This window comes from Chelonoidis abingdonii, chromosome 7 (genome assembly GCF_003597395.2).
Source record: "Chelonoidis abingdonii isolate Lonesome George chromosome 7, CheloAbing_2.0, whole genome shotgun sequence".
NCBI classification, from domain to species: domain Eukaryota; kingdom Metazoa; phylum Chordata; order Testudines; family Testudinidae; genus Chelonoidis; species Chelonoidis abingdonii.
This window is the reverse complement of record NC_133775.1, coordinates 45612321-45638181: the sequence shown is the minus strand read 5'-3', so window position 1 is coordinate 45638181 and position 25861 is coordinate 45612321. Positions and strand designations below refer to the sequence as shown.

General features: G+C 41.6%; 1 protein-coding gene across 2 annotated transcripts in view; it reads right to left on the bottom strand.

Moving 5' to 3' along the window:
- The window catches only part of DENND1B (DENN domain containing 1B), a 250487-nt gene that overhangs the window by 157938 nt on the left and 66688 nt on the right, over positions 1-25861 (bottom strand). For both annotated transcript variants that reach the window (XM_032770891.2, XM_032770892.2), the window contains exon 3: positions 15304-15347. In XM_032770891.2, coding sequence (XP_032626782.1) covers positions 15304-15347 — 44 coding nt within the window. The remainder of the gene's footprint in view (positions 1-15303; positions 15348-25861) is intronic.

The following is a 25861-nucleotide window of genomic DNA, read 5'->3' as shown; positions in this document are numbered from 1 at the left end:
AAGATATACAAATGCATGTCTTTTCACCAGAAACAGCAGCTGGGAATGAAAAGGAAAGCATTCAAATGATCATTTTCACATCATATTCCATCCTCTTTTCACCAGCTTCTCCTCAGTCTTTCTTTGAGCTCCATTCTATTACAAGAGAGCTGCTTTTTAAATCAATTCATATTTCCATAATCCACACTGCTGTTTCTCCCTCTTCTCCCCAGGGTGGACTAACCCCTACATCCAGAACTATGGCTTACAACTGTCATTAAGACCTATAACAATAACAAGATAACAAAAGAGCTGGTAGAGATGAGGCTAGCTGGTACCATATGCTGATCAAGTTCAGCATTTTTAACTCATGGAAAAGCTCTATAAAACAAAGCCATCACAATCGTAACAATAAGTATATTTGCAGTTGCCACCTGTCTCCAAAAGTGCAGGAAAGTCTGATTTTTGAAATCAGTGCTGTATTCACTTTGTAAAAAATGGTGCCCCCATATAAATTATTTGCTGTGTGTTATGAGGTAAAAGAGAAGATAAATGACATTGCTTAGACTGCATCTTGGAACATTTTAAATCCTGAATGTTATGGGGGTTTTAGTGACTGCTTTCAAAACATTTAAACAAATAATTGTCCTAAAGCAAGTTTTCCAAAGCAAAGCGGAAACTTTCTGTTCAAACAACTCAGTGTAGCAACTCACATTTATAAAATGGCTAAAAATAACTGTTGTTATTCCATTAGCTGCAATTTACACATGAAAGAAAAATAAAAGCATTCCTTACTTACACACACAGTTTCTTAATAACTTTTCCTTAAGTCCTTTTGACTTAATAAATATTAGATGCTTTTAGCCATAAAGGAATTTAAGGAGCCAGCAATTCATAGGAAATTATCTACCTTAATCTCAGCAGGGTTTAGCTAGCAGGCAGATCACTGCTATTATCTGAGTTGGACCAAGCATTTTCCTGGATGTCACTTAAGGCTATAGGTTAGAACATAAGAACGGCCATACTGGGTCAGACCAAAGGTCCATCTAGCCCAGTATCCTGTCTTCCGACAGTGGCCAATGCCAGGTGCTCCAGAGGGAATGAACAGAACAGGTAATCATCAAGTGATCCATTCCCTGTCGCCCATGTGCAGCTTCTGGCAAACAGAGGCTAGGGACACCATTCCTGCCCATCCTGGCTAACAGCCATTGATGGACCTATCCTCCATGAACTTACCTAGTTCTTTTTTTAACCCTGTTATAGCCTTGGCCTTCACAACACCCTCTGCCAAGGAGTTCCACAGGCTGACTGTGCGTTGTGTGAAGAAATACTTCCTTTTGTTTGTTTTAAACCTGCTGCCTATTAATTTCATTTGGTGAGCCCTAGTTCTTGTGTTATGAGGAGTAAATAACACTTCCTTATTTACTTTCTCCACAGCAGTCATGATTCTCCCCAGGGTGGACTAACCCCTACATCCAGAACTATGGCTTGCGACTGTCATTAAGACCTATAACAATAACAAAATAACAAAAGAGCTGGTAGAAATGGGGCTAGCTGGTACCATATGCTGATCAAGTTCAGCAAGTTCCTAAATTTCTGTAAACGTTGCAGTGACCTTACCATTTAAATAAAAGAATACTTTCAAGGTTAAGCAGAGACCCATGTTTGACACATTCAGGGTTTGTCTACACAGCAAAGAAAAACCCACAGCTGACCTGTGCTAGCCAACTCGGACTCACAGGGCTCATGCTGTGCGGCTGTTTCATTGCTGGGCTTGGGCTTGAACCAGAGATCTGTTACCCTCACACTCTGCAGGGCCTTAGAGCCCAAGCTCCAACCCAAGCCCAGAAGTCTACACAGCAATTAAACAGCCCCACAGCCTGGGCTCCACGAGTCCAAGTCGGCTGGCATGGGCCAACTGTGGATTTTTCTTTGCTCTGTAGACATACCCTTAATCTCAAATCCATACACACAAATATTCTCCAGATAACAAAAACACCATCAACTCACCAGCGTAACAGCAGCACCAGTAGCTTAAATTCCCCTTTCAGATTGGTTGACCAAAGCAAAAAAACCCAAGATTTGTTGTATCTCTGAAGCAAACAACCTTGTATTTCCCATGAGCATGTGAAAGGAGCATTTAATGCCTCATCAGTGCAGAAGAATGAAGGGTAGAAAGATAGCGAGATGCATCTCCTCATATCATCTCTGCAGCCTTGACAGAAGTACAGACTACCTGATATACTGGGCTTGTGTTGGTCTCACAGGTGAGGAGCTGGGATTTCAAGCCTATTACAGCTGCCTTTTATATATTATTGTTTGCAGTGTTCTTGTAGCTGTGTTGGTCCCAGGATATTAGAGAGACAAGGTGGGTGCAGTAAAATCTTTTATCTTTTATCTGATGGTGAAAGAAACAAACTTTCAAGCTTACACAGACCTGAAGAAGAGCTCAGTGTAAGGTCAAAAGCTTGTCTCTTTCAGCAACAGAAATTGATCCAATAAAAGATGGTACCTCACCCACTCTGTGTCTCTTTTATACCTCACTGAATTTCACATGACTCAGTGTTCATTGTCCAGAACACGTTTGTCTTCTGAAAACCAAATTCAGCTTTTTATAGCACTTGTACTTTTATAGAACTTGTATTATTATTTAAGTCAGAAACCAATATTTTCTCCTCCACGCTGCTCTGGTCTCTATTACTGCCGATTTCATTGATACTTCCAGACACCAAGGACTAGGTGCAAGATGCAGAGCAATCTGGCTGTGATCCCGCACACACTTAAGCATGTGCTCATTTTTCAACACAGATGTCATCACATTTATCTCAATGGAACTACTCACATGTCCAAAGTTAAGCATGAATTTAAGTGCTTTGCTGGATCAGGGCCAGAACGCTCAGCACTTGGTAGGATCGAACCACTACAGCACAGTTATACCACAGAAATCAGACATTGACTAAATGTATCATAACTGGAAAGGATGTTAGGATACCTAAGAAATGAGACAGTCAATAACACAGAGACTATTACAATTCCTTTATGTAAATCAGTTGTGCAGCCTCATATAGAATAGTGTGCATATTACTGGTCACCCCATCTGAAAAAGGATATTAGAATTAGAGAGGTTTTAGTGAATGATAACAAGAATGAGCAAGGACATGGAAAAGCTCTCACATGAAGAGACTGAAATGGTTGGAATTGTTTACCTTAGTAAGGACATGAATAAGAGAGGGCATGATAAAACCATACAATATAATTAAGAAGATCTAGAGAAGGTAGATCAGAAACTTCCTGGTCTTGCAACAAGGGGAGCAAGAAATTAAATTAAAAAGTGACAAACTAAAGACTGATAAAATAAAATATTTTTTCACACAACGCATATACTATACCATGGACCAAGAACTCAGTAAGACTCACACCAAGAACTTAATAAGATTCAAAAAGGGATCAGCTATTCATATGGATACCAAGAATATCTAGAGTTATCATAATTAATTATAGTAACAACTTTGGAAGGGATATTAAACCCTACTCTTCAGGGCTCATGCCAACCTCTTAGGCCAACTATTATTAAAAAAGCAGGCATTATAAAGGTCTGAAATTTGATTTAAAAAATTTGTCATCCTTCTGCTATTTGGCTGACTAGTTATACAGAATACTTATCAATTCTCTATTTCATTGGTGCCATGCTGTTGTTTCTAATATTCCTAGGGAGAACTGAATTACAACTCCCAAAATGACCTACAGGAAGCTCCACATCTTTGCCAGGGGAAACTGTCATTTGATGGATGATGTTATGAAAGGAGCACTCTCAATGAGTTTTCGGTTTATTAAAGGGACAACCAGGAATAAAGCTGCTTGGGGAAAAACTTGCAAATTAAATCTGACCCCACTGATATCAATAATAGCTTTGTCAGTGACTTCAGTTAAACCAGATTTCCTCCATAGTCTGTCCAGTTACTGGGGCTTAGTACTGCACTAAGGCATTACTACATTTTCTGCCAGAGATACCCTTTTTGTTTTTAAACAATTATACAGGATTGGGGGTGGGAGTTGTTTTGTTTTGGTGGAGTTTTTTGGCTTTTTTTTTTTAAAAGCACTTTGAAATAGAACTATTGTATTTTTTTCAACAAAATTGTTCAGAATAAAACAGATGAGAAGGTTACTCACCTTGTAGTAACTGAGCTTCTTCGAGATGTGTCCCCCTGTGGGTGCTCGACTCAGATGATGGTGCGTCCTGGTGCCGTTAATCAGAGATCTTTGGTAGCAGTGACTGGTCGGGACGCACATGCTTAGGTGTTGTCTCGCAGTGTCATTAGGATCTGTCTGTGCGCACACATCCCACACGCCCTCAGTTCCTTTTTTACCGTAGAGTCGTCTGATTTGTACTCCAAAGTAGAGAGGAGGAGGGTGAGTAGTGGAGCACCCACAGGGACTCACATCTTGAAGAACCTCAGTAACTGCACAAGGTGAGTAACCTTCTCTTCATCTTCAAGTGCTGTCCCTGTGAGTACTCCACTCCAGGTGAACGTAAAGCAGTACCCAATATGGTTGGTGGGACTCTGGAGTTGTCTCATTGATAATGGAAGACAGTACTATGTGGCCTACTATGGTATCTGCCATAGTGTCCTGTATGATAGCGCAATGTTTGGCAAACATGTGGTCTGATGCCCATGTAGCCGCCTTGCATATGTCAGTAACAGGTATTTTTTCAGGAATGCAACGGATGTTGACAACACACTAGTAGAGTGTGTTCTATGCCCTTGGGGGGTTAAGCATTCTGGGTCTAACAGCAGGACCTAATGCATTTGTCTATCCACTTGGAGAGTCATTGCTTGGAAACAGCAGCACCCTTTGATCGTTCAGTAGTGGACATGAATAGTCTAGGTGATTTACAGAATGTCTTAGTTCTGTCCAAATAAAAGGCAATTGCACGTCTGACATCAAGAGTATGTAATGCCACTTCCTGTGGGTTCTTATGAGGTTTGGGGTAGAATGCAGGTACATGTATTGGCTGATTGAGATGGAAGGTGGACGCCACCTTGGTAAGAAATTTGGGGTGGAGTCGCATCAATCTTGTCTTTAAGGAAAATTGTGTAGGGAGGGTAGGCCATTAGTGCGCTTATTTCCCCAACCCTTGTTGCCGACATTATGGCAACTAAGAAAGCCCTTTCATGGACATGTGTAGTGTGGAGGAAGTAGCCAGTGGTTCAAAGGGAGTTTTCATGAGACCTCAGAGAACTAGGTTCAGATTCCAGGTAGCTGTGGGTAGGTGAATCTCAGAGTAAATGTTTTGAAAGCCTATAAGGAAGCATTTTATGGTGGGGTGAGTGAAAACTGAAAACGCGTCCAGTGTGTCATGGAAGGTATTAACTGCCACAAGGTGTACTCTGATAGAGCTGAGCATTAGTTCATCTTTTTTTAGTTGTAAGAGGTAGTCCAAGATATCAGGGAGAGGCACGGTGCAGGGTAGCAAGTTTCTGTTGGAGCACCATATGGAGAACCATTTCCACTTTTGCAGGTAAGTCTTATGAGTGGAGTCTTATCTACTATGCAGGAGGACATGTTGGAGCTGCTCTGAACAAGCAAGTTTGTGTGTTTGGAACCATGCCATCAGATGGAGCTTCTGCAGTTGTGGATGGAGAATCCGACCATTGCCCTGGGAGAGCAGATCCGCTGTGTTGGGAAGAGCTCTTGGAGGGCAGATGGACATGCACGGCAGGTAAGGATACCTTGTCTGTCTGGGCCAGGCTGGGGCAATAAGTATGATCCTGGCCTTGTTCTCTTTGATCTTGTACAAGACTCTGTGTATCAGCGGGACTGGTGGGAAAGCATACATGAGTGTCTTGTTCCATGGAATGAGGAGCATGTCTCTGAGGTACGCAGTCCCAAGTCCCGCTCTGGAGTAGAATAAATGGCATTTGCGGTTTTGTGTTCTGGTAAACAGATCTAAAGACGGGTGCCCCAGTGGGAGAAGAGCTGTTGCAGTATTGGGGGGGTGTAATTCCCATTTATGTTCTTGTGAGAAGTGTCTGCTGAGTGTGTCTGTGGTAGTGTTCTGACACCTAGGCAGGTAGGAAGCAATGATCTCTATGCAATGTTGTATGCACCAATTCCATAGCTGGATGGCTTCTGTGCACAGGGAGTGGGATCACGCCCTTCCCCCCCCCACCCCATCCCACATCTGTTGACGTAGAACATGCATGCTACATTGTCTGTCAAGACTCGAATAGATTTGTTCCTTATGATTGGCAGAAAGTGGAGAAAGCATATCTGACTGCTCTGAGCTCTAGAAGATTTATGTGTAGACGCGCCTCTGACAGGGACCATCTGCCTTGTGTTGTGTGATCTCCCAGGTGCACTCCCTAGCCTATCAGGGAAGCACCTGTCATGAGCATGAGCACAGGGGAATTTTGATGAAAGGGGATGCCCATGCATACATTTCCCGTTTTTGTCCACCATTGTAGGGAGACTAATACCTTTGCTGGAGGAGTTAGAATCATTTGGAGGTTGTGCCTGCTGGGTTTTTATATGGAGCTGAGCCAACCCTCAAGGCACCTCATATGCAGTCTGGTGTATTTGACCACGAAGGTGGTGGCCGCCACGTGGCCAAGAAGCTGCAGGCATGTTCTTGCCTCTGCTTTGGGGCAAACAGATAAGGAGTGTATGAGATGTGTGATGGTGAGGAATCCAGTGTATGGAAGTGAGGCTCTGGTCAAAATTGAGTCCAGATGAGCTCCGATGAACTCGATTTGCTGTGTGGATATCAGGGTGGATTTTTGGAAGTTTATTTGCAGGCCTAGACTGTGGAAGAAGGAGATGGTAAAACGAATGGCCTCTAATGTCTCTTCATATGATCAGCCTTTGATAAGGCAGTTATAAGGGAAAAGTATAATTCCATGTTTGTGTAGGTGGGCCACCACTACTGTGAGTGTCCTGGAGAACACTCTCGGTGCTATGGAGAGTCCGAAGGGTCACACTCTATATTGGAAGTGATAATGCTCTACTGTGAATCACAGAAAGCGACTCTGGAACAGGTGAATAAATATAAATATATGAAAATAGGAATCCTGTAGGTCGAGGGCTGAGAACCAGTTCCCTTTTCCAGAACAGGTATTATTGTGCCAAATGTGACTATCTTGAATTTTTGTACGAATACGAATTTGTTCAGTCTTCGTAGGTCTAGTATAGGTCGCCATCCTCCACCTTTCTTCTGGGTCAGAAAATAGTGAGAGTAAAACCCTTTTCCCTGATGTTGTGCTGGTACAGGGTCCACTGCACCTAGCTGTAGAAGATGAGTCACCTCTGCTTGAAGTAAGTGCTCATGAGAGGGGTTCCTGAAGAGTAAGGCGGAAGGGGGAAAGGTGGGTAGGCATGAAATGAAAGGGACGGAGTAGCCCGATTGTACTATTTCCCGGACCCAGCGGTCCTGTGTGACCAGTTTCCAGACATAGTGGAAAAACTGGAGGCGGTGGCCAAATGGACAAGCAAGTGGTGGTGCCAAGAACAGTCGTGCAGACCCCCGACCAAGGCTTCAAAATTGTTGTTTGTTTCCTGACATGTGGGATGTAGTTAGTTGCGCTTGGTTTTGTCTGTGCCTGGGAGATCTGCTGTGGTTCCGCCTATTATCATATGGTTTAGGCTGGGGCCAGTGATATTGTTGTGCGCGGGGCCTCTGATAAGGTTGATACCGTTGCCTCCTGAGGAGGAAAGGGTATATCTCCAGTGTGCGCAGAGTGGCCTTGGAGTCTTTCATGGTGTGAAGGACTTCATTGGTTTTTTTGGAAAAAAGTTTATCCTTATCAAAGGGAAGGTCATCCACTTTGGTTTGCAGGTCTTTAGGGATGTCAGATGAAGACAGCCAGGAAGACCTGCATGTCACTACCGCGGGCAGTAGTATGGGCTGCTGTGTCTGCCATGTCCAGGGATGCTTGTAGTTCCATCTTAGACACCAGTTGACCTTCGACGAGAACTGATTTAAAATCTGATCTTCTGTCCTCTGGGATATGGAGGTAAATTCAAATAACTTGTTGCAATTGTCATAGTCATAGTTTGGGAGGAGGGCAGAGTAATTTGCAATTTTGAATTTCAGAGTGGAGGAGGTGTAAACCTTGCGGCCCAAGAGGTCCTTATCTTGCAGTGTTGGCCAGTATTGTGGTTGCTTTGTTCTGTGGGTCACTGCCTCAATCACAAGAGAGTTGGGCTGTGGGTGGGAAAATAAGAAGTCTATGTTCAGCCCTTTCACTTGTTGGTGGGATGGAGGCAGGGGTCTACCATATAGTGTCAGGGATTCCAGTAGGGCCTCATTTATAAGTAGTGTGATCTTTGATGGCCCAGAGAGTTGGAAGATTTTCAGGATTCTGTGTTGTGTCTCCTGCATATCCTCTAATGGAATGTCCTGGCTGAGTGTCAACCTGTTAAAAAGTTCCTGGAACTGCTTAAAATCATCCACATTCTGTGGTGGTAGTGGCATCAGAGCTTCATCTGCAGCTGACAGAGAATTATGACAGGATGATTCAGGGAAAGGTTCGTAGCCCACTTCTTCAAGAGGGGGCTCAGGAGCTCTGGATGTAGATGGAGCTGGATGGAGGTGCAGATAGAGGTGCAGACCAGGTCCATGGTCTGGTGAAGGGTCCGCGAGAACGACTGGCATCACAGACAGACAATGGGTACCACTGTGGCCATTGCATAGAGTATTAAATGTGGGGCACCGCTCATGGGGGGACAAAACAGGGAAATTGAGGCAGGTTCTTGCAAAGTACCATGCTCTGAAATAGGTGTGGCTCCGGTGGTGGAGGAGAGTCAGGTGGGGAAAACTCTGCCTGCTGTGGTATGTCATTCTCACTGTCAGTGAGTGTGGCCAGGTCAGGTGTTGTAAGTGGTTGATCAAAGAGTGCACGCTTGGTGCTGAGGAGAGGAGAGTCAGGCTCTGGGCCATGGAGATGTCAGCATTTTTTAAGAATTGTTGCTGCTCCATGGGTTGCGGTGCCACGAGTCTCAGAGAGTGAGCTGATGTACGCAGAGATTTCTGTTTAGCCTTAGAGGGCACTGGTGGCCACATTTAAGTGCCATCCAGTGGTGGCACATCCACAGCAGGGGTTATTGTTGGTCTCAGTGCTGATGGCCTTGTCAGCACTGGGGTGGACCATGCAGCCGGTACCGAGTCCATCCGCAGTGCCAGTAGCTTTGGTGCCAAGTAAAGCTGCCCAATGTGGGGGGTCAAGTCCTTGTTTCTGCATCCCGTGTGCACCATGCCTGAGGTTTTGGAGCAGTCATCTGTGCCAGTCTCTGGTGCTGTCAGCACAGAAGGAAGTGACTTCGCCGGAGACCTTTTTTGTTTATTTAGGTCCCTGTGTGGAGAGAGTGGGGCTTCCTGCCTCTTCACAGGAGAGGGTGAAACCATGCTCCTGATCAGTTCCGACCTGGTAGGGGAGTGTGAGGAAGAGGGTTTACTTGTGACCATCTCCATTGGTGGTTGCAGGGATTTCTCCATGAGGAGCTTTCAGATGCAGGTCTCTGTCGCAGCAAGCCCTGGATTTCAGGCTATTACAATGAACACACTTTGCAGGAATGTGTGTCTCACCTAGACACTTCACACACAGTGAGTGTCCATCAGACTGTAGCACAGACATTGCAGAACCCACATTTTTTGAATCTAGAGGATCCTGGCATCACGAAGCTATGATTGCCTAGGGGGGAAGTCTCAGTAGGAGACAAACTTGACAGAAAAAAAGTTTGTTTGTTTTTGTTTTGTTTTTTAAACTAATGAATAATGAATGACTATTCTAAAGGAAGGGAAAGAACTGGGATATTTCTAGTTAACTATTTCTACTTGTTTCCTTCAGTGACCAGGGGAAGAGGTTCAGTATTTCCCTGAGTCCCGTCCTCAGCCCAGGATGGTTAAGAAGGAAGTGAGAGGGTGTGAGACACGTGCGCACAGACAGACCCTAACACCACCACAATACAACAGCTGAGCACGTGCGTCCCGACCAGGCACTGCTACCAAAGATCTCCAATCAACATTGCCAGGACACATTGTCACCTGGAGTGGAGCACCCACAGGGACAGAACTTGAAGAAGAAGTATGGATTCTAATGGCTAAAACACAGACCCAAATATTCAGTCTCTTGTCACATAACTGCCACTGAATTCAGTGGGAGTTTTGAATGTAATCGGACTGCAGAATGGGGTGTGCACGCATAGATGTACAAAATATATTATCCATCTAAAATTTAAGATTACCCACCAGTCAGCTGCCTTTCACACAGTTCTGAGTTTGCTGAGGTAACCAGGCAAACTGGAGATCTACTTGTGCTCAGTTCATCCATCCAAAGAGAGTGTTTCTACAAGCAGCAGACTAAATTAGCCATTAGAGGCTATTCTACCTAAAAGTACAATATAGGTCCTGAAGACCAGATTCTGCCTAACTTGACCCTTGCATGGGTGCACATTGTGTACACAGGTAGTGATTACAGCATAAGAAGTCTTAAGTTTAAAGGTTAACAAAATAAAGATACTGTGCAAAATCCTCAACTAGCATAGATCAGTGATTTACATCACCTGAAGATCTGGCCTTTTGTATTGCTTCAAAAGACTGTAAAACAAAATGTGATGTCACTGATTTTTTTAGAGCAGTGGTACTCGAACTGTGAGTCAGGACCCCAAAGAGGGTTGCAACCCCATTTTAATGGTGTTGGCAGGGCTGGCGTTAGATTTGCAGCGTCCCAGGACCAAAGCCTGAGCCCGAGCACAATAGCTTCAGCCCTGGGTGTCGGGGCTCAGGTTACAGGCCCCCTCCCACCTTGGGCTGAAGCCCTAGAGCTTTGGCCTTCCGACCTGAGACAGTGGGGCTCGGGCAGGCTCAGACTTTGGGCCCCCCATCCTGGGGTCATATAGTAATTTTTGTTGTGAGGAGGAGGTCATGGTGCAAAATACAAGAGAAATACTTTCAATACTGGAAATTCAATTGAAAGAAGTTTGATTTTCTCTCAAGAGATAACTAAATGAACAAATTTATTAATGAGTGAAAGGTCGTAGTGGGCAAAAATAATTTGTTTGCAACCATTATTGTACTTCTGAAATGGATGACATCTTTCACCAAACCTCCTTCACCAAATAAATATGGAAATACTATGGCAAAAGGGGTAGCAGAGTATTCTTCCTAAATGAATAAACTTAACTGAAATTTGTATTTTCATCCACGATACATTTTCTATCTACAGTTCCCAAAACATAAAGACAACTGTTTCCTCATTTGATGCTACCTTACTTCTACTTCAGTCAGTGAATTGGTCATGATCTTTCCAGTTTAACTTCAGTATTAGATTAATCAATTAACTTTTTAATTGTCATTTCTTTATTGCCTACTACAGCATCTCAGCTTAAGCATTTGTGTCTTCTATTTGCTTGCTAGCTTAAATGATTTCATCTTTCATCTTTCTATACTGATGTTGAGACTTTTGTCATCTCATTCCTTTACTGTATTTTGTGACCATGTTTGTTACTGTGTGCATGGAAGAATAATATACAATTGGTGCTGATGTGCCATTGTTTTAATGAAGGTCTTTTCAGTGCCCTACTTTTCCAGATATCTTATAATACAATTCCTCCAACTCGGTCAAACTACTTTTCCATAGCAGAAATTCCAGCATAATGGTAAGTTGTACAGTTGTCTGACATCTCAATGATATGATTAGTTTCTTCATACAAAGGTCTTCTGTTGCACTGCACTCTACAACTTGCTTGTGGCTCAGCTTCACTGGATGGTATACAGCTAATCTCTAGGTGAAAATCATGTCAAGCTAACCAAATATCCTTCTCTGACAGGGTTACTGGTCTAGTAGACGTGAGGAAGCAGGAGTGATTTATGTAGATTTTATTAATGCTTTTGACATTCTCATAAGCAAAATAGGGAAATGTGATCTACAGAAAACTACTATAAAATGGATGCACAAACTGCTTGAAAAAACACACTCAAAAAATAGTTATCAGTGGTTCACTGTCAAACTGGAAGGACATATCGATTGGTGCCAAACAAGATCTGTCAGGGTCCAGTACTATATTTTTATTAAGTTGGATAATGGTGTGGACAGTATGCCCATAAAATCTGCAGATCACACCAAGCCGGGAGGTTGTTGCAAGCACTTTGGAGGACAGGATTAGAATTTAAAAGGACCTGGAAAAATTAGAGAATTGGTCAATTGACAAGATGAAATAGCAGTAGAGACACGTGCAAAATATTACACTTAGAAAGAAAAAATTAAGTGCACAACTACAAAATGGGGAATAACCAGCTAGGCCGTAGCACTGGATCTGGGGATTACAGTGGATAACAAATTGAATATGAGCCAACAATGTGATGGAGTTGCTAAAAAGGCTAATATCATTCTGGAATGTATTAACAGGAGTGTTGTATGTAAGATCAAGGAAGTAACTGTCCCGCCCTAATGGTGGGGCCTCAGCTGGAGTACTGTGTCCGGTTTTGGGAACCAGACTTTAAGAAAGAAATGGGCAAATTGAAGAGCATTTAATGAAAAGAGTTAAGTGCTGGAATAGGGTAAGTGTATTTGGTCCCACCACTGAGCAGAGGGCTGGGCCAAATGACCTCTGGCAGTCCCCTCCAGATCTTCATGTCTATGATTCTGTGTTGAGATCCATAATGTCAAAGTATCAGTAAAACCATTTTTCTACATTTCAGTGGGGGAGGGGTTATGTTGTTTTGTTTTTCCCTGATCTGCCAGATAAATAGCTTTGCAGGCATTTAAACAATTAGCACAGAGAAACTGATTTGTTCACAGTCACGAAGGAAGTCTGTGACAGAGCGAGTCCTGGGCTGGCGCCTTAACCACTGGCCCATCTTCCTCCCACATAAGCAAACTGTGACTATAATTAACCATTTTACTCTGACAGAATTTTTTTCAGATTGTGTGCCTATTATTTCCATGGCCCTCTAAATGTGTAGAATACTTTACCAAATAAATAAGATGACAAAATTCCTACCTCAAAGAAATTACCTTTTAATCAAACCAAAACCAAACAGTTCTGGTGCAAAGTGACCTGGAGACAACTTTGGTGAGAAGATCTGTGCAGGAAGAATGTGCAGAAGTGGCCAGATATGAAAGAGCAAACGTCTCTTGGGAAACAGGAGATAGGAAACTGTTCATAGGGCTAGTAGGAAAGAAAATGTGAAGCCAAGATGATGAAAAAGATGTAAGGAAGCAATAAAGATTAGGAAGAGCATAAAAAGAAAGGAAGGAGGAGAAAATAAGAGAAAGGCAGGAGAAAGTTTTTGCTGTACCACAAAAGTGAAGGCAAAAGAAGGCAATAAGCTGTCAAGGCATTCAACATGGGAGGAAAGCAAATCTTTGTACTCTCTGTAACTGCAACCAATTCACTATTATCACAAGTGCCTAGGGATTTTAGGAAAGATGATTTCTTAGCATACATTCAAACCTGAGTAACATTTTACTTTTAAAGCAAAGCTAATTAGAAAATGGGTAGAAAAACATGCATGAATTATTTTGTGAATCCCCCCCTTCAACACACACACACACACAAAACTTTAATTTATATTTCATTTTATTTCATTACAGATGCTCTGACTAGATCTAAATAGAAATGTGCAAGTGGACGATATTTAGATCCTCCAAGGCTCCTCTTCTGAGGCTTCATCCAAAGCCTCCTTAGGTCAACTGAAAGCTCCCACTAACTGCAGTGGGTTGGTTGGATCAAACCCTTCATGCAGAAGCAAAACCCAGCACCTTGTTGTTTTCAAAATCTGTTGATCAATTTACATTTTCAAGGTAACTTCTGCATAAAAGGGGATTTGAAATTTACTTTTTTCCATGAAAGATGGTATAATACTGGAATATTAGCTTCCCCAAATTATGGGACAGGTATGAATGCAGACTGTGCAGAGTGCAAAGGCAGGTTCCAGATAGATGCCTTTAAAATTCAGTTGGCCACATCCATTCCACGCTTACATGATTCTCTCCAGTCTTCAGCAGACTTCATCTTCTAGTTATATTTCAACATCCCTTGTTCATTGACTAACCCTCAACCTACTGATTAAATTCCAACTTGTCCTCATACTTCATTTCTAACCTCTTTTGAGTGACTCCTTCCTAAACTGTCTGAATTTAAACCAGAAAAGGGACAACCGTTTTTTCCTAAGAAAGGTATTATCAAAACTTGCAGAATATATGATTAAGAAGGTATGATGGTGTACTTTGCTCATATTCCATTTATCCCTCACTTATAAGCTCTAGACTCTTGACTGGTGGTAATCTCCCAACCAGATAAAGACACAAATTTAAAGTGTGAGCTAACTATTCCTTTAAATCCTGAACCATCTTCCTTCTGTCTTTACAGAATCTCGTGTTATTAATTTCAGACCATTTCTCCAATTTATCAAAATCTACTGTGCAGACATTTCTAAGTATCTGTTGTGGTGATACTATCAATGCTTAGTTGACTCAATATGGATATAAGAAAGAAAGCAAAGTAAGGTGTTCTCTGTCATCAGAAACACTTCTTCTATTAACTGTGTCTACATAAGCTCATTTTATGCAAATAAAAAATGGTCTCAATAGAATAGATACATTGAAATTATAGCGAAATACTAAAAAACAGTTACAAATAAAAATATTATCTCCATCTAAGCAGAATACCTAACTAATAAACTTGCTATCAGTGCTATCAAGTATGGACATAACCCTTTAGATACAGTGGACCTAAGTTTATCTTTAAGAATAATTCATAATAAGAAACAAGAGCTTCAGTGTTTGCATAATCAGGTGGTTTACCCCATTGTCCATTACTAGCATGTGCAAATCAATTGTCTTACAAAGCAAAATGCATAGTAATTTTATAAAGCAATAAAAAATGTTGAGCTGTAAACTACTATGGCAATGTTATTCATAAAGGGTCCAATATTAAAAGTAGATATCAAAATGTTTGTTTATTTACATAGCTTTTATGAGACAAATTTTTGTCTCATTAAGATTAACTGTAAAGCTTTGTTGAGAAATGTACCTTATTTTCAACTCTAAACAACACAAAAAGAGAACTGCATAAAAAAAAACTCAAATACATTATATTTCATATAATAAAAAGAATGTGAAATCTATTAAAGGAACTACTATGGGTAAAATGCTTCAAAACTACTATTGCATATTCTTGTCACAAATGCACTCTAATTACCAATCCATCAGCTGAAGACTTGCTCACTGATATCATTAGCATCTGCCTTTCCATTGCTGAGTAGGAGAGTTCTTTTTATTATCATTCTAACATTAAAAAAAAGTTCAATCTCATGTTTCCAACCTGGTCTCCGAAGTCCTCCGGGAACTTCCACAGTACCACCGGATCTGTAAATAATTGACAGACAGCATTAATCACAGGCAAAAGAACAGAGTAGTACAGTCAGAGTACATTAATATTAAAGAGAGGGTCAGCATAGCTTCAAGCTCTCTGGCAAGTGCAAAAATGTATCTCAAAACTGAGGAAGATACTGGATTATTAAAAATAATATTTTATTTCATATTTATGGAACTGCAAGTATATTTTTACGTAACAATATTATTGTGATATTGAGATATTTTCAGATTTAAATATTCTTTTTAACCTTTGAGTACTTCAACTTTTTTTAAGGAGTAAATCCAATATTCAAAATTCTATTTCAGTTATGACATCAAGTGAAAAGAGCCTTTTTTTCCAGCCACTGCAGATAAGATGGCAAGATGATAACTGATTAAATTGAAAAATAATTAAAATCTATCTACAATGCATAGATTATTTGTAAACACAAGATACATGAATACAAAAACAGCCATTATGTTCAGAGATTCTTGTTCATCCATTTTCCTTTCAGACTCATACAATGCCATTTAAGCTACGGGTTGGAAAACTTATTGTTATGTACTTATGAAGTGCAAGCATCATAACTTAACTTTGAGCAAAAGTCAAAACAGGACTACATACCTCCTTTTATTTTGGAGCTTTTAACCCCTTTTAATAAAATGCAATATTTCTTTTGTTTCTTAATTCCATTATTCCAAACTGTTTCATAAAGATTAATTAACCCTTAAAATGCCCCTATGAAGTAGGTCTAGCAAGTATTATCACAATTTTACAGATGGGGAAACTGAGACACTGATGTTTTATCACAGGTCATGGTGTAAATCAACATCAGAATAGTAATACATCACCAGAACCAGATGGTATTCACCCAAGAGGTCTGATGGAACTCAAATGTGAAATTGTAGAACTACTGACTGTAGACTGTAAGCTATCATTTAAATCAGCTTCTGTACCAGATGACTGGAGGATAGCTAATGTGACGTCAATTTTTTAAACGGACTCCAGAAGTGATCTCGGCAAGTACAGGCCAGTAAGCCTGACTTCAGTACCAGGCAAACGGATTGAAATTACAATAAAGAACAAAACTGTCAGACATATAGATGAACATAATTTTTTGAGGAAGAGTCACCATGGTTTTTGTAAAGGGAAATCATGCCTCATCAATCTACTAGAATTCTTTGATGGGGGGAGTCAACAAGCGTGTGGACAAGGGGAATCCAATGAACAGAGTGGACTTAGATTTTCAGAAATCCTCTGAGGTCCCTCATCAAAGGATCTTAAGTGAAGTAAGCTGTCATGGTTAAGAGGGAAGGTCCTCTCATGGACTGGTAACTGGTTAAAAGATAAGAAACAAAGAGTTGGAATAAACGGTCAGTTTTCAGAATGGTGAGAGGTAAATAGTGGTGTCCCCTAGGGGTCTGTACTGGGACCAGTCCTATTCAAAATGTTCATAAATGATCTTGAAAAAGGGGTAAACAGTGAGGTGGCAAAATCTGCAGATAATACAAAATTACCCAAAATAGTTAAGTCCCAGGCAGACTGCAAAGAGCTGCAAAAGGATCTCTCAAAACTGAATGACTGGGCAACAAAATGGCAGATGAAATTCAATGTTAATAAACGCAAAGTAACACACACTGAAAAATATATAATCCCAACTATACATATAAAAAGATGGAGTCTAAATTAGCTGTTACCACGCAAGAAAGAGATCTTGGAGTCATTGTGGATAGTTCTCTAAAACACCCACTCAATGTGCAGCGACAGTCAAAAAAAGCAAACAGAATGTTGAGAATCATTAAGAAAGAGATAGATAATAAGACAGAAAATATCATACTGCCTCTGTATAAATCCATGGTACACCCACATCTTGAATACTGTGTGCAGATGTGGTCACTCCATCTCAAAAAAGATATACTGGAATGGGAAAAGGTTCAGAAAAGGGTAACAAAAATTATTAGGGGCATGGAACAGCTTCTGTATATGTGACTGGGACTTTTCAGCTTGGAAAAGAGACGTTGCCAGATACTAACACAAGGATGGAGGGGTCAGTGTCCAGGAACAACTGTTCCTCTCCATGCTGGATGGCCCACATATATTTATTGAAATTTACTGAAACAACTATAAGCAATCAGAGCGCTCCTGGTAAACTGCGTAGTCTGGCTTTATAATTACCATTACAAGTATCCATCCACATTTAAACAATATAAACATCCTCACCTATCAACCTAACCCCATGGAAAAGATGTACTTCACAGTGAATCTGTGCTGTAGTGAACCAAGCTGATGGGGAAGCAAAATTCCAAGGGGACCTCAGACCCTGATAGAAGATTCCTCCTGTTCAAATAGAGGGTGCTCCAGTTCAAGCACATCTGCTGTTTCCAACCTAGGCTATTTCATTCTCAAGCCATCTAGAGATTTAAAGGCCAAAACAAACAATTTAAGTTCCACCCAGGAGCTCACAGTTGCATTTTATATAGGTTCTCATACTATGCTCATCACTGTAATATCTTAGTGCCTTCCAGCAGAGCATTAGCGATAGGACTAATATCTGAAACATGTGGCTTATTCTCTCCCTAGGGCTAGAATTGTGTGTGCAGTGGAGTGTTTTGTTTTGGTAGGGTATTTTAATATGTATGTTAGTATATGTTTATGCTAGAAAAGCAATGTTGAAGTACCTTGCACTCAAATCAGAAGGTGGTGAGGTTTCTAAGAGTCCACATCAATCAACCAATGGAGCTCCTATAGCACTGGTGCTATGTGTTACTGGTGGTATGTGTTACTGGCATAGGGTTGCCAGGCATCTGGTTTTTGCCCAGAATGCCATGTCGAAAAGGGACCGTGGTGGCTCTGGTCAGCACCGCTGACCAGGCCATTAAAAGTCTAGTCGGCAGGACAGTGGGTCTAAGGCAGATTCTCTGCCTACCCTGGTTCCACATGGCTCCTGGAAGTGGCGACATATCCCAGCAGCCCCTAGCAACAGAGGGCAGGGAGGCTCCATGCACTGGCCCCACCCCAAGCACCAGCTCCCCAGCTCCTACTGGCCGGGAACCACAGCCAATGGGAGCTGCGGGGGTGACGCCTGCAGGCCCTGGCAGCACGCACCATGCAGAGCCACCTGGCCATGCCTTCACCTGGGGCCAGATATGCCGGCTGGTTCCAAGAGCAGTGCGCAGCCAGGGCAGTAAGGGAGCCTACCTTAGCCCCACTGCACCGCCAACTGGGACCCGCCTAAGGTTAGCACCGCCCAGACAGAGCCCACACCCCCACTTGCACTGCAACCTTCTGCCTCAGGTCGGAACCCCCTTCCCCACCCAAACTCCCTCCCAGAGCCTCCCTCTCCCACACTCCAATCCCCTGCCCCAGCCTTGAGCCCCCTCCCCTACCCCAAACCCCTCATCCCTCGCCCCATCCCAGAACCCACACCCCCTGCTAGAGCCTGCACCTTGTCCCACACCCCAACCCCCTCCCCCAGCCCTGGGTCCACTCCACACTTCAATCCCTTTGGTCACAGCCTGGAGCCCCCTCCTGCACCCCAAGCTCCTCATCCCCAGCCCCACCCAAAGCCTGCACTCCTAGCTGGAGCCCTCACCACCTCCCACACCCCAATCCCCTGCCCCAGCCCAGAACCCCCCACACACACCCTGAACCCCTTCTTTCTGGCCCCACCCCAGAGGCCGCACCCCCAGCTGGAGCTCTCACCACTCCTTCATCCCAGTCCCTTCCCCCAGCCCAGTGAAAGTGAGTGAGGGTGGGGGACAGCAGGCAACAGAGGGAGGGGGCTGGAGTGAGTGGGGGCTGGGCCTCGAAGGGGCGGTACCTCAGGGAAGGGGCAGGACAGGGATGTTTGGTTTTGTGCAATTAAAAAGTTGGCAGCCCTATACTGGCATATATACTTAACAAGTGGTCCCCAGCATTTTACACCTTCAGTTTCTCAGTTGCACTTACCAGTAACAGACAGAAAAAAAATATTCAGCCCTGACTGTTCCTTGAGCATTCAGCAGCACCCAGGTCCAAAAGAATCAAGCACTTACACTACAAATCACAGTTGCTCCTGCTGAGTCTGGGGTGGCAATGTAGTTTTAGCTACTTCTTGCAGTTGTTTCCTTAGTCTACCATTATCTAAGTCAGGGGTAGGCAACCTATGGCATGAGTGACAAAGGTGGCATGCAAGCTGATTTTCAGTGGCACTCACACTGCCCGGGTCCTGGCCAACGGTTCTGGGGTACCGGCCGCTGGCCCCCTGCCAGCCGGGGTTCCATCTGCCAACCCCATTCAGCCCGCTGCCAGTCCCAGTACCGAGCACCAGTCCAGGGTGCTCTGCTGCTGGCCTGGGGTCCCGGCTGCCGGCCTGGGGCTCTACAGCCGCCCCCAACTGTGGCCCACTGGCCCCAACCTGGGGCAGTGAGGGGTGCAGACAGGGGCAAGAGGGGGCACAGCTCAGCACCCCCACCTTAAAAATTGTTCCAGCGCCATTGTGCTGGGATATTTTTAAGTCCTGATTTGCTGCTTACATCACTATCATGCCACGTGGAACAGCGCACTGTGTTTGACGTTGAGATTAGAATGTACATGCAAGAACAGGAATCAGAATTTTCTGACAGATTTAAAGATTTCCAGCGATTTGACCCAACGCTTTCTTTTCTAATTAAACCTGAAAAGTTCAACAAACGCAACTTCGATTTGTGGTATTTCAGTGGATGGGTGTTGAAGCTTTCGAAATGCAGCTCATTCCGTTAAAAAGCCCAGAACTGTGGGCATCAAAGTTGGGAGATCTGCGGAATGCACTTGAAGCTACTGAGACAGATAATGGGGCCTCTATTCTGACCTGCTGGACGTCCCTGCCAGTGAAATTTAACTGTTTGAAGAAAATTGCGTTTGCAATGCTGTCACCATTTGGCTCCACATACCTGTGTATTTTCACACATGAAATCTATCCTCTGTCCCTCTTGGAGCCAGTTAACAATTGATCCCTCAGAAGCCTGTGTGCAGCTTAAAGTATCCAAATACATGCCAGATATTGGAAAACTCAGCAAGGAAAAGCAAGGGCAAGGATCACATTGAACTGATAAGATCTGCATTTTAATTTAATTTTAAATTAAGCTTCTTAAACATTTTAAAAACCTTATTTAATTTACATACAACACTAGTTTAGTTATATATTATTGACTTATAGAAAGAGACCTTCTAAAAACATTAAAATGTTTTACTGGCACACACAACCTTAAATTAGAGTGAATAAATGAAGACTCAGCACACTACTTCTGAAAGGTTGTTGACTCCTGATATAGATAAGTCTCAGACAGAAAGCCTTGTCTCACACACATTGGGCCAACCATTCCACTGCATCAGTAGGATTAGACATGATGGAATTGCAAAAATGGGTATTCTCAGAATACTCAAGACACTGCAGGCCAAGTCTCCTTAGCCTTTCTAGGGAACAGCAAAAGATTGTCTAGTCTACTTATCTCATTTGTTTATCTCCCTGAAGTACTCCCAACCTCTTCTTGTGTGATTCAGTATCTGACTGATTTTTTTTTCAGGCACTATGGCTCTTTTCATAAAGGTTAAATAATCAATTCAGAGAACAGAAGCCATATCAGGTAACTTAGGTGACCTATAACAGAAACCAAATTCTGACTCTCACTACAAACAATAACTCATAATACAGAGGATATGCATATACTTCTAAGATATGCTAGAAATCATACATATTGGTTACTGCATTACTAAGTATTTACTATTATCTACTGTAAAACCTATTAATTTCAACAAAGAAATAGTTTATGCAAGCTTGTTTTTTCTGCACACTTCATGAGAAGTTAGTACCACATGTTCTACCATTTAAAGTTATTTCCATTATCAAATTTACGCCCAGTTCCTTCAACCAGATGTCCTTATCTATTTACAAAAACTGAGTCTAAAAGAACAATCTACCAATTTACATGCATCTTTGGTCCTTTCATTTGCTTAAGAATAAAAAGGACAATACTATCTCAGCAGAAGTTAAATAGAGTGATTTATTCTATATTTTATTTATTGAGCATTTTAATAACAATCCCAGTAATGTAAGAAAAAGTTAGGCTGGGTGGGAGGTTGGGTTTTTATTTATTTTGTTTTGTTTTGGGGGGAGGGGGGATTTTGGGGTGAGGAAGTTGGTTGGTTGGTTTTATTTTTGCATTATAGAAAATCTGTAACTAGCACTATTAAGGTTTTATTTCCCAACACTTTCCTTCTGTTAAACAATAAAGATTAATTTAATAAACTTTCTGAAGTTAAATATGAAATATAGTCTTTTATTCCCACTATTGTTCTTATCAGACAAATATAACTATCAACCTTAAGACACATTTAAAAAAATGTAAGTACTGTTAAACTAGACAGAAATTTCCCACAGTCATAAAATTACTCTCCATTAAAAAAAACCTTCATCCTGCCATATTGTAACCATAGTTAAATTATTATTTGGAAACCATTCTGTAAGCTAGGAATTATTCAAAAAGCAGTATTTTTACTATTTATTAGCAGCTACTGTTCCTTAGTCACTAGAAGAATGAACCATACTCATCTGTCAATGATAATATAGCAATGGACTTGAATGGCTTCCTGCAACAGTGCGCTATAGATAGTAAACTACAAGATAAATATCTCTAATATAAACTCCTCTGTGTTTCCATAGTACCTTAACCAATATAAATCCTACTGCTACAGTTCAGTCCAGTGCAGGTACTCAATAGGGAATGGAAACAGTGTCTAGATACATGGCTTAGTAAAGGACTCAAAAAGGAGGTGTTTGTTAAAGGAGCAGAACCAAGGGGGCGGGATTCAGGTTTCCTATGACTGGCACTGCAGGAGTCAACCCCCTTTCCTTATAGCCCTTCTTAGCCCTCATTTGTGAGCGGGGGTAGGCAGATGGAAAGGTCCTAGCAATGGGCTGGCTGGGGAACCTGGATGGAAAAAGAGGCGGGCTGGCAGAAGTCCCCATGTAGATATTGAATGATCATGGAGTTACCTGCACTGTACACTTTTATCTGTCAGGTAGTCCCAGACATGTAATAACAGTGTTGAGGCCTGATTAAAACCATATCAAGTGTCTCCTGCCCCTTTTTTTTCGGTACAGCCAGACAAAAAGCCTTATGTGTCTGCCTCATTACATCATATTTATTTTATACCAACTCTCTCTTACTTTCACCCTGCTTTATCATACTTTCTCTTTCAAGTTCCAACAACTGTAGTGAGCTACAATTATATGTACTGCAGTATGATTTCTCTCTGGATATTATTTACTTATTTCAAGCTAAACACATTAAGAAGACAAAAGACACATCTATCCTCCAACTCTATGTACTCTGACAGAGTTCTAAAACTACACAGTCCAATACAGCAATGGCAGGCCATTGGCCAATCCCTCACAAAAACAAAACAGCCCATAAAAAAAAAAATCCTCATCTTAATTCAAACAAAAGCATACAACCCCACAAATAGGAAAAAAACAACTCTACCTCTCAATCTCCTCCAAATGTTCAAAGAGACAGGCTTTGCAGAACTGTAGTTACTAATATTTATGTGGTTGTGTTCATCTATTATTAATATTTTATAGATGTAGTAAAGTTATTAAATAAGTATCTAAAAGAAAAATATCTATGTTGTTTATGCCACAGAAAAAGGTTCACTAGTTTTTTGGTTTTTTTCCCCCCTCATTGTTTCACTGAAACCAACCAACACTATCCAAAAAAGTCCTCCGTACCCTTCTTTGGATTTTATAGTAATCATCTGAGTCTGTTTTCTTCTTTTTTTTTATAAAAGATTATGCTTGTTTCTGCTAGGGGGGTTAGACTCACACTACATCTGACATATCTTTGTAGCAACTTCTCACAAGTGCTGCAGAAGAAGAAACAAAAGGACGCTGAATTTAAAAATAGAAAGAGAAAGTATAATCTGATTCTGTAACTTTATGCATTTTATCTTCAGATTCACAAAGACTGATTTTTCTTTTCCCCTGAGGATTATTTTCCAGATACTCCATCTGATCTAACAATGTTAGGTCAATTTTATGCTGATTTTATGGGTGAGAGGATGGGAACTGCTAGCAGAAATAGCTGTTACCATAGTTGGCTGATGAACCATTGAGTGTCTCTGAGTTTCCCAGTTCTAACCAACCTGTCAGGGCACACATGCCTTGCCTTAATTCTAAGAAAATGCGCTAGTGAGAAGAAACCCTAAATTAAATCTGTAAAGAGGCTTCTTTCCAAGTCTACTGAATACATGGTACCCTTTTTTTAACACAAGAACGTGCTCAGCATTGGGCCAAGAATACTTTCCAATTAAAATCTTCAACATCTTAGCAGGGAAACAATATTAAGTATTTGAAAATACCCCTCACATGTATTACAGAAAAACCAAGTATTATAAAGTAGTCTCTCAGTCTATATTACCTGATTTAATAAACTATAGCTACAAATATGCCTATACAGCAATTACTAGTCTCTTGTTTCTTCCTCAGCTGTGAACACCTGAAGCAACCATATTTTATTTTGAAAATAAAAATAAATAAATAACCTAGACATCTTATTTTAAAAAATTAGATGGATCTTTACTACATTACAGCTCCTACAATCCTGCATGGAACAGATTCTAGATTCCAAAATTGAATAGTAAACTGCTTACATTAAATCAAAATTTGTTGGATGAAAATATTGCTAGAATGCTATTTACTGTGTAGTGTAACTAGAGTAACAATGTATATGGGTTAAAAAAATGCCACGGACACAGCTGATTGTCATGATCCAATTTTGACTGGAAAACCCTGCAGTAACAATGCTTTGGCTAGTAAGAAAACATTTCATTTTAAACCTTACTAGACACATTAAGCTTACAGATAGCTACAGTAATACAATTTGAAAATCTAGTTTGAGGGAAACAATAGTGTCTTGGAAAAGAAATTCTGAAGTCTAAATTTTTAATGTAACTATCGCTTTCACTTTGAAAATACCATATAAGCTGTACTTAAAAATTCCTTTGCTGCTTGTGTCCAAAGAAAGAAACTTCCTCCAAACAAACATATGTTCTACAAAAAAGAGATGGGTGAAAACTACACCCAAAGCACACTTTAACAGGTAGCTAATTTTTTGCTTACTTCCATAGCTAGAAGAAGTATTTAATTTGCCATGGAAACCTTAAGAATAATAAACTATAGAAAAAAAATGTCTGGAGCAATACCAAGAAACACAATAGTGCAATAACTCAGAAAGTAGCAGTCTCTAGAAAAACGCAGTTAAGCCACAATTATTCAAACATCTATGCACTTGCATAACTTTATCACTTAATACATGATGATTGCAGAAGAAGAGGCTTCAGCTTTATGTTAAAAGGAACTCAGCTAGTATGTCATTTCCTAAAAGTTGCTTAGTTGAAACTGCAAGCAGATAATGTTATAACATAATGAATATATGATCAACGAATTATTCTAAGTGTGTCCTTTGGAAGCTTCAAAATAGAGCTCTAAGTCTAAAATAATGTTTTTTTTATTGTTTGATAAATGACACAGCGTTCTCAGTTATGTATGAGACATCAGTGTTGCATGCTCTCATGATTTTATAATGAGCGATGGGATTTGGGCACGAGAAGCAGCAATCTTTCATATAAATGAAGTACCAGAGTGCCAAGGGGAAACCTCCTCTGATAGGCTGCCTTCACCAGTTCCCTGCCTCCTGGTAAAAAAAAAGCCAATCAGACATGCTGCAGTATGCAAATTGTGCTGTCCACATCCCTTCAGGAGCTGACAGAATTTCTGGATAGGGGAAGAGGGAGCAGCTGATACTATTTTCAGAGAAGAGGAGAGTGGAGGAGGAAGAAAACCCAGCAGCTCAAGGCAGCTCCTACCCTCTTGGTTCTTGAGAATTGTAGGGTTGGAATGGACTTCAGGAGGTGTTCTAGTCCAATCCCCTGCTCAAAGCAGGGCCAATCCCCAGACAGATTTTTACCTGAGTTCCCTAAATGTCCCCCTCAAGAATTGAACTCATAACCCTGGGTTTAGCAGGCCAATGCTCAAATCACTGAGCTATCCCTCCTCCTTGTAAAAACATGGCTCAGCCCCTCTCTGCTTCTCCCTTTCTATGCTGAGACACTGCACATGGAAAGGGGATGGAGAGGACCCTTACTGGAACTGTTTCTAGGATGACCAGATGTCCTGATTTTATAGGGACAGTCCTGATTTTTGGGTCTTTTTCTTATATTGGCTCCTATTACCCCTCACCCCCATCCCGATTTTTCACATTTGCTGTCTTGTCACCCTAACTGCTTCCCACATGAGGCTTTGGAGGAAAGAAGAAGGTTGTGAAACGAAGAAGAGACCCGGGAACCGCTGGCCCCCACAGACCTGGAAATGGAGGTGAAATGCCTCTATAGCTACATGAGAAATGGAGGCGTGCTGGGGGGAAAAGAGGTAGCCAAAGGGCTGGAGGAGGTGCAGAACTGATTGGGAGTCTGAGGGGGTATATAAATCATGTAGGGATATGGGGGCTAA